The sequence below is a fragment of the Arachis hypogaea genome, chromosome 20, assembly GCF_003086295.3.
Source record: "Arachis hypogaea cultivar Tifrunner chromosome 20, arahy.Tifrunner.gnm2.J5K5, whole genome shotgun sequence".
Taxonomy (NCBI): Eukaryota; Viridiplantae; Streptophyta; class Magnoliopsida; order Fabales; family Fabaceae; genus Arachis; species Arachis hypogaea.
This window is the reverse complement of record NC_092055.1, coordinates 25,296,066-25,306,312: the sequence shown is the minus strand read 5'-3', so window position 1 is coordinate 25,306,312 and position 10,247 is coordinate 25,296,066. Positions and strand designations below refer to the sequence as shown.

General features: G+C 34.2%; 1 protein-coding gene across 1 annotated transcript; it reads right to left on the bottom strand.

Annotated features, from left to right (window-relative positions):
* Positions 1–3,373: 3,373 nt before the first annotated feature.
* Positions 3,374–4,172, bottom strand: LOC112785632 (protein ALP1-like). Its single transcript, XM_025829083.1, has 3 exons — positions 4,070–4,172; positions 3,525–3,972; positions 3,374–3,431 (listed from the first exon to the last, which is right to left on the bottom strand). Exons 1-3 carry the CDS (start codon positions 4,170–4,172, stop codon positions 3,374–3,376), a joined length of 609 nt encoding a protein of 202 aa, XP_025684868.1.
* Between the last annotated feature and the right edge of the window lie 6,075 nt (positions 4,173–10,247).

Here is a 10,247-nt window from a genome sequence, read left to right as displayed (position 1 = left end):
GCTATTTGATAAAAAAAAAACCTATGTGTGAAGTTAACCCATTTACATGTTTTTGTTTTAGCGAATTGTAGACAAAAAGGATAGAAAGAGCCAGTGTAATAATATAAAACAGGTTAGTCAAGCAATGTCTAATTTAGTCAATTAATTGCCAAGGATGAATTTTATCTTTTCTGCATTTTTGTTGAATCAATTTATCAAAATATTTGTACATCAAATAATTTTTATGATTTCATTAATTTTATATATGATTATTTGATGTCTTGTTAACTATTAGAGGCCACTTAAGTCTAAAATGTGCTTGAGATATAAAATAATCAAGATTGAAGGTAAACATAATACTCAGTAATCAAGCATAGTGTTGTGAATCATCTTTGTTATTGATTATTGTTTCTGGTCATAATATTTGAGCTATATCTAGAATGGCTATATATGTGTATGTGGATGAGCTTCATCATGAATGAATTTGGGTAATGTTTCCTCTATTGTCTTTGCTACAAAAATGCTACTATCCCATTGGTCATATTTTACTCAAGCTCTATGTTTTAATCCATCAAAATTTATGACAAATTAAAAAACATGTTGCTTTAATTCATCCAGGCTGCTGTTTTCTACTTATTGCATGCGACAAGTGAAATTATTTTGCTAATTTAGCTTAGGAAAAGTACTAATTTAGCTTTTTGTACTTTATAATTCTTAGATTTTTGTTATTTATATGAAAACAAATTTTCTTTTCTTTTTGCATTTCTATACTGCTAGTCATATTTAAGTGATACACTAACTTTTCACAATTATTTTGCAGATAGACACTTGTAACTCATTTTATTGTGACCGATTTAAACCTACTGCTCCAAATAGGCCAAAATTTTGGGCCGAAAACTGGCCTAGATGGTATGCTGGATTGATTTCACCATGTCATAGTGACATGTATTTATCTCAATCATGTTTAATGATCTGTAGTGTTTTTCTTAATATTTTTGTCTTTTCTATGTTTTTATTGTAATTGGAAAACTAGCTTATCTAGTGACCACTTTTCAATTCCATTAGATTGATGAAAGGAGGGAGTATGCAGAGTTTATGCATTTTTCAAGGAAGAAGTTTACTGAGTTTGGTAATTCTGTAACATGAACTATTTTTTCCTTTTCAATAATCAGTTTTTTTTTTTCTTTTTCTTTTTCCCCTATCATGTATGTATTGTAATTAATCTGATAAATGTTGCTTACGATTATTTTGTAATAACTAAGTGATAACCTGTTCTAATAATTATAATAACTAAGAATTCTCAAACTCTCTTGTTAACCTGTATAGTTCTACAACTTTAAAAGTTTAGTTTCCCATATTCATTCAAGAGTAAACTCTTTATGCATTCTAATTTTCATTTTCTTTAGCTGCCGTTTGGCAAGAGATCTCTGATGAGACTGACAGAGAAACTGGTTGCTCTAAGTGCATTTCTTCTGTTCCTATCGATCTTAGTATCTGCTCTCCTCATGGTGAAGCAAGATTTATATAACATATTTAGTAGCAATCATTTTCTTTTCAGCTGCAACATTATCAAGCATCCTTCAATTATTTTCAAGTTTGAAAGATTCGTTTCATCCATTTAATTTGGTGATTTTGTCAATTGTTAATCTAACACAGGTTGATCTTCCTGCCATAATTCTACCAAGGTCAAGCCGCCGATAGCTTAAGGTGAAAAAAGAAAATTCCTAAAAGAAAATGAGCTAAGGGAAAAGAAAAGAAAAGCAGCAGCAAAAAGGTTATGAAGAAAGAAGGTCTTGGGGGAATGCCAGTTGCTGGTGGATAGCTTGTCATCTAATAATTTCATAGGCTCATAGGCATCAAGGCTAGCAACTATAATTTAGGATGAAATCTTAGATTTGAGCGTGTATATGAGAGAGCTAGATATTATATGTGTGTCATATCATGTGATTTTATTATTGTCATTTTATCATTTGTGATGAGTACTTTTGCACATGCTTAACATAAATAAAATTATCTTATGCACAATTGACTAAAATTTTTTATTCAACATAAACAAAAGAAACATTTGCAAATTGAAGAAAAAACTAAAATTAATTAAGCACTAATTTTGAATAAGTTTCTGCGTTAACATAATTGAAACCAATACTTAAAACTAATTATGCACTAACATCAACAAAATTATGCATTCAAAATTATGCACGTTTGAACCTAATTCTGCACAAAATAACAAAATGTTATAAGTTTGAAATACCAAATTCTCTAAACAATACTAAATTTGCATTAACATGTGACAAAATGATAACTCTAAAAGAGATTAACTCTAATTCTAAGTATGCAATATAGCTCTAATAAATCCGGCTTTTTGACTATTTTTTAATGACCAAAACATTTTTTTTAGTTGAGGATTTGTGGAGAACTTGAGTGCAATAGAAATAAGAAATAACTTCATCAACGGTGAATCCAAGTTCGTTAAGTATATCACCAGTCTTTTATTTCTCACGAGTGTTTACCATAGCTTGAGCAAAAGCATCCAAATGCTTTTCCTGTTGAACAAACACATATTTCAGCATGTCGGTTAACTCCTTCATCATCTTGGTATCCTTTGCCGCTTTAGATGAGTAAGGCTTCTTTCCTTGTTTCTTCTTAGAAGATGAAGCCACAAAATTTGATTGTTGGAGTAGAGATTCACTGCAATCATGAGTTAAACATATCCATATCTTCTTCATCTATTTCTCCATCCCCATTCTTTTGCACTTCTTCTTCAGCATCATTGTCGCATACAACAACATCCTTGTTTGCTCTTTCTTTACAAGATATTTTTTCCAAGCGCGTATAAAGGGAAAAAGGCTTTCCTGGAGTATACAACCTTACTCCTTGTTTGTCAAAAGAAAAATAAAAGATCAACAAAGAAGGACAGACTATCAAGTAGAATAAAATTAATTCAACAAAAAAACTTGTAAACCAACCTTCATATAACCAGCTAGGATTTTTTTGTTGTCCACAACCACATTACTTCACATCATCCCGTCCAAAATCGCTACAGGCTGCCATGTCAACAGCAAATTGATATTTCTCTTTCAGCCTCTTAACCTTGTTTTTGCAATGACTTATTTGAAAGCCACCACCTGAAAATCTCTCATTCATTTTTGCAGCAAGTTTCTCAAAAGATCCAGGCCTAAATTGACCTGCATCAGCTCTTCTTCTTTCAACGACAAGCTCCTCCATAAAACCAACAAGTACTTCTATATCTTTATCAGTCCAGATATGTTTGCCCATTTGTTCCTAAAATCTAGATTAACTCAATCAAAATTCAAGTGAACATCCTAAGAATATCATGACATCATTTTTATAATTTATCAATACAATATATTCAAAAAAAAAGGGGTACATCTAATCAAAACACAACATCAATAACGATTACAGTTCCACCATTAAGTCTTACAATATAAAATCTAACACAACAAATTATCATAATAATTCAAATAAAATACACATACAACAAATAAACCAACAAATTGATTCGGCTATGCATCCACTCATTGTACATTTCATGTGCTAAGTTGTCTCGCCAAACTGTCCATTCATTACTGCCCTCTACACTGTCAATCATTTCATCATCGCCATCTTGTTTATCACCATGCTCCTCTCCAATAAGCACTTGCTCATTCTCAAGTAATATGTCCTCCTCAAGATCGGAGTCCATATTAAGCCGAATAAAGTTTTGTAATAGACAACATGCAATAATTATTCTATTTTGTGTCTTGATTTGGTAGAAACAAGGACTCCTCAAAATTGCCCATCTCTTCTTCAGTAAATCAAAACAATGCTCAATAATGTTCCTAACTGAAGAGTGTTTCTTGTTAAAATATTCTCGAAAGTTTCTAAGTGCATTTCTACCATAGGTCCATTCTCGTACATGATATCGAGTATGCCTATATGGTGCTAGAAACCCCTTGCAATTAGTATAACCAGCATCCACTAAATAATAATTCCCTATAAATTAAAATAGATACGTTATGAGGATTAAAAAATTTGTATGAACTAAAAGTTTTAAAGTGTTTTTGTTACCTAAAATTTAACTATTACATACCAATTGATATCTTGAGGTTATTACGACATGAAATAGCATCTCTAAGGACTCTTGAATCCGATGCAGATCCTTCCCATCCACTAAGTACATACACAAAAGTCATATCTCGATTGCATACGCCTAGGACATTCGTTGATATTTTACCCTTTCTTGTTCGGTATCTTGATTTATCTTTTTCAGGGACAATCACATCTATATATGTTTCATCTAATGCTCCTAAACAATTCTAAACCAAAGAAATTGAAGTGTCAAAACTAACTCTATACCACATCATATATAATACAAAACCAGAATCGCATTTATTCACTAGACTTACCTTAAACCATTTTCATCGAGGATCAATGCAGTCATCTGAAACAGGAATAGCCTTTGTAAACAATAGACTTTGGACACGTATTATCGAGGACAATACTTTATTAAAATACTTACTTATTATTTCTCCTGACCTATAAAATCTAACTTGAAGTGTGCGATTCTTTTTATGATGAGCTAATATTATTAAAAATATAATAACTTGCTCAAGTATATTTACGTGACATTCATCGCTTAATCCACCCTAAACTTTAAATAACTCACATAATCTTCCTAATGTATCTACACTCATCCTTGATTCCCAAGTAGAATTCCTATCGCCTCCTCCTATGATGTAGGTTAACACATTTCGTCTTAAGGAATTACTATTAATTTCTCTATTTCTAATCAACAAATGTCTCCTTCTCCTATTTTTCAAATAAAGAAAATGTAAACATCAAAACTAATATTGTAGCTATCTCAAGCTCCGTCTGAATCATAAAATAAATAAAAAAGAAATCGCCTAAATTTATTAGAGCGGTCCAATGGTTCCATTCTTCCCTAACAACAGATCAAAAATATAAATCATAATTTATTATAAAATAACATAAATACTAAAAATAATCAACAACAATAAAAATAACAACATAACCCACTAATTATTTTATTTTTGCATTCAAACAAATAGAAGAGTTCAATATAATTTTTTCCATCCATTATTCCATTTAGAACAAAATATGTTCAATCATTCATTTACAACATCATTGTATAAATTAAAAATTTTAACATTAGAAAGACAATTTTTCCTTTTCATATTCAATTTTTACATTTTCAAATCACAAATAATATAAACAAACAAAAATAACAGAAGACAGAAGAACACAATAATTTAAAGTAAAAAAGTACAAATGAAAATAAGAAGCAAGGAGAGGAGGGGCAAAGTTATACCTGCGTGACTGAGAAAGAGAAGAACACGTGAATTCCAAAAGTTGTGACAAGCTCTAATAAATAATTTGCTGCTAAAATATTGTAGTTAAATTAGTTGAACAAAAAAATAAAGAGGAGAAGAAGCAGAGAAGAAGAAAAAGAAACAAAAGAAAAGAATGAAGAATAAGAAGATGAAGTACTAAACAACAGAATACCTGAGAAAGAAGAGAAATAAGAAGAAGAAGGGGCCAAGAGAGCAAGAAGAGAAAGAGAGGAGACAGAGAGCAAGACCTGGGAAGTGAAACGAAAAAAAAAATCAAAAGAAGAGAAGGAAGAAGAAGAGATGAGACAGAGAGCATGGAAAAGATTACCTCGGAGGAGAACGCCGTTACAGAGAACACATCAAATTAGGGCTTTTGATATAATTTAAAAATGGTAACAATGGAATAATAAAAATATCTATGGGAAAAATGGGAAAGAATTTTCATTAAAAAATATGTGTTCACTTTGTCAAATCATGTGTCCATCATTGTCCTTCATAAAAGAGTAGACACAAAAGTAAAGAAAATTATTCAAGAGACAATGTGTCCAGTGTCTATGTCTTTGCTACCAAACATGTTTTAAACATTCACTGTCCATGTCTCTGAGTACTGTCTCCAAAAACGAACGCAGCCTAAGCGCTTACCCAACTTAGCAAGAGATACAACTCAGACATAAGAAATAAAACAGAAATACAACCAAAGGAGATCTGAATTAAATCTTAGCTTTTCTTTCCAAGTTTTTCTCTTTGTCTTTTCTCTCAATGGCTTTTTCTCAATGCATCTCTTTTATGCCTTTTACCACTGAATAGAAACAAAGAGAAATATAATATACAATCAGAATACTCAATGATAAACTATGAAGAAGATGATGATTCACAGCTCAAATTCTATATGTTGAACCCAAATTCTGAACTCTCAAACATTGTTCTTTATCTTGGCGGAATGCTCCCTTTAGTGTAAGTGCAATGCTTCCAAGACTTCAAACTTGGTTTGTGAGGTTTTTACTCTTCTCCTTTTCGAGTTCTCTCTCCTTGAGTAGAAATAAAGATAATTTTCCTTTTTGTATGAGCTTTGTTCCTCAGCTAGGGTTTGCTTCACAAGTCAACTCCTTGAATATTGAACCATTTGAGATCTTACCTCTTTTTTCTTCCATCAGTTTAAAAATCAGGAATTTAAAATCAGAAATAAACAGTGCAGTAAGGTGTGCAATGACAGCTTCATAGATTTTAGATTCTTCAATAGGTTTGCCAAATCCAAACTATAAGCAATTGACTTGCAGAGGAAAGAAGAAAACTATAAGCAATTGACTTGCATATAAATAAAAACAAATTACCTTTAACCCTTCTGGTTATGCTTAATTTACTTCTGTTGATCTTGATTCTACAAAGCCTCCTTGATTAGCTTTCTTTTCTTATTCTTTGGCTCTTGGTAAGAGAAAACTGAACTCTCTTTTTTTTTCCTAAGCATTACCCAAAATGAACATAGCAGAAGATGAGGGTTGCTTTCTTTTTGCTTAAATGATAATAGGCTGGGCTATGGATTTAATTTCCTTCAGCAGCCTTGGAAGTACTTGTTCTTTCAAGTTGGATTCCTTGGCTTCGTTGATTGGGCTGCATTATGAATCATGGCTTAGGCCTGCATCACTAAATAACTCATAAAAAACACACCTGGGTTATAAAGTCAAATAACACTATGTTTGTCATCACCAAAATATTATTATTTGTATGCTAAACTCAACAAGGATTAATTAGTGACAATATCTTTATATCTATACCAATTTACCTCTTTATCGTAGAACGTCCCAACTATAGCACTTTCTCAAATTAAATTTCAAGAGTCAGAACTTTAACTCAAACCAAAATCAAATTATCAATCTTTAGTAACCATGAATTTATAAATGAGATATGACTCCAAATAAGATGTTATTACATACAAAAATATTATTTATACATTAAAATTAACCACTGTGTATTTATATATAAATATATGCATAACTTAATTTATTTTTAATGTGTATTCTATCATTTTAATGATTAATTTTAGTGTACACCTAATTTAATTGTATTATACATTATATTAGTAATAATAAGGGGTAAGTACGATTTTGGTCCCTTAAGTTTAGTGCCATAATCGAATTCGTCCCTCTTGTAAATTTGGGTTTAAAATCGTCCTTAATGTTGCATTTGTATTTAACTTCGTCCTTTGTAATTAAAAATTTTTTTTAATGACAATTCTACCCTTTTCATTTCGCGGGAAACGCTTGGTTTCTTTCCTTGGATGAGAAACTCTTAACGTTTATTACACCAGCCTTTATTCACAATGCTTCATAAAGGAAATCCAATACATTGTGCCCTAACCCAGAATCAGAGAGGACCGTAGATGTTGATGGACTGAAACTGAAGAGAGGAGGCGAGATCGAGGAACTGGAAGAAAGGGACGTGAAGAGTCGCTGAAGCATTACTGATAGGGTTTGAGCAGGTATGATTTTGTTCCTTCTTTTCAGTTTGGTAGCTCTCGCTGCAGTGGGTATTCTCGGGTTAGATTACTCAGGGTTTGGGGGTGTATTTATCATTGGAATGAGGCCATGTGTGTGGAGAGTAGGGATTAGGAAGGTCCGTCTGTTTGATATTCTATATTAATGTCTAGGTGTTGTTGTACTCTGTTTCAGGGTGTGGTAGAAGACGATGGGTTATTTTAAAGTGAAAGTTTACCATGGAGGATGGTTTACGTATAAGAACGGTCCGTTAGAGTATGTGGGAGGAGAAACAACGGTGATAGAAGAGATTGATGATGATCGGTGGTCTTTATTTGAAGCGTATGCTGAGCTAAAGCAACTTGGTTACGTCGAGGAGAATATCCCATCATTATGGTTCAAGGATCCAGTTGCTGAAGACATGGAGAAAAATCTGAAATTGTTTAAAACTGATGCGGATTCCATTGAGATGTGTCGAATAGCAGAGTTGAGAGACCATGTAGAGTTATATGTTGTCCATAAGGTTCAGGACGAAGAGATGTTTCCTGATGTTGGATACATTGATGTTGGGGATAAAGATGGGATGGGTGACATTAGTGAGGGGCAGGAGCTGGTTCCGTATGGTGAAGTAGATGAGGGGGGAAAGCAATCTGAACCATTTGCTGCTGACTCTGGGGCAGAGGACGACAATGAAGTTGGGTATGATAAATCTAGTGACAGTGACAGTCTCGATTCAGAGTACAATCCATCTGGGGAAGAGGACGATAGTGAAGATGATGTGCACTTTACTGATAGTGATGATGAGATTGATCCTGAGGTAAGTGGGTTTCAAGATGAGAATATGATGAGTAAAAAACCTAGGGCTGTGAATAAGAATGCTTGTGCAAATGAGCAGTTTGAGAATGTTGAGGGATGAGACAGTGATGACTTAGATTTTGATCACCATGTTGGGTCTGATTTAGAGCATGAGGGCTTCACATTTCCAGTTCACAAGCTTCAGAAAGATATGAGTCAATACAAATGGGAAGTTGGCACAGTGTATGCATCTCGGGAGGAGTTCAAAGATAATGTAACTGCTTATGCTGTGCATACGGCAAGGTCAATCAGGTTTAGGAAGTGTGATTTGCAGAGGGTTAGGGCTGTTTGTTCGAGGGATTGTCCTTTCTGGGTGTATGCTGCAAAGGTCAGAGGTGAGAAAACTTGGCAGCTACGCAGCATGAACTTGACACACACATGCACACAAGCACACAGGGTGGGGATCTTACATTCGAAATGGCTCGGCAAGGCATTTAAGAAGAAGGTTGAATCAAATCCGAAGGTGAAAATAAAGGAGTTGGTTTTGAAGGCACAGAAGAAATGGAACTTGACTGTCACTAAGTCACTGGCCACTAAAACCAAGCAGATTGCACTTGATCAAATTCAGGGAACCTTCTGAGAGCAGTATAAAAGAATTTATGATTATGGACAGGAGCTTATGAGGGCAAATCTAGGATCCTCAGTTCGCATACAAGTGCAGAGGTCCCCAGATCTTGACAGTGAAGCACCAGCATCATCAAGGACCACTTACTGCATCTTTCAGAGGATCTATGTATGCTTGGAAGCATGCAAGCAGAGCTTCCAGCATTGCAGGGATTTCATTGGCCTAGATGGCTGCTTTTTGAAGACACCCCAGGGAGGACAACTGCTAACTGTAATTGGGTGGGATCCCAATGACCAAATGCTGCCGATTGCGTATGCGGTTGTGGAGGCCGAGACGAAGGACTCATGGAGTTGGTTTCTAAGTCATCTTGCATCTGATGTTGGGCTGGATAAGATGGGAAGATCTACCTTCATGTCTGACCAACAAAAAGTAAGCAAAGTACACTAAATTTATAGCATGAATGACATCCATTCAATTCTCCCTGATTACAATTTTCTTGATTTCATGCGTGCAGGGTCTGCTGCCAGCATATGAGGAGGTTATACCTGGTGTGGATAATCGGTTCTGTGTGAGACACTTGTACAGCAACTTCAGAAAAATGTTTCCAGGATTACAATTGAAGAAACTGATGTGGAAGTGTGCTAAGGCAACTCACTGGAGGGATTGGGAGAGGCATATGACCGAGGTGAAAGCTGTGAATCAGGAGGCCTATAGGTACCTAATTGCTATCCCTCCTAGGTATTGGTCTAGATCTAGGTTCACTTATAACTCTAAGGTAGATACATTGGTTAATAACATGTCCGAAAGCTTTAATTCTGCCATTGTTGATGCTAGAGAGAAGCCTATAGTCACCATGTTAGAGAAAATCAGGGTAAAACTAATGACTAGGTGGGCAGAAAATAGAGAACTTGCACAAAATTATTTAGGGACAATCTTACCTAGGATTAGATTCAGGTTGGAGAAGAGATCTAGGTCAGCTGAGGATTGGAGACCATACTGGTCTGCAGCTTCGAAGTATGAAGTGGT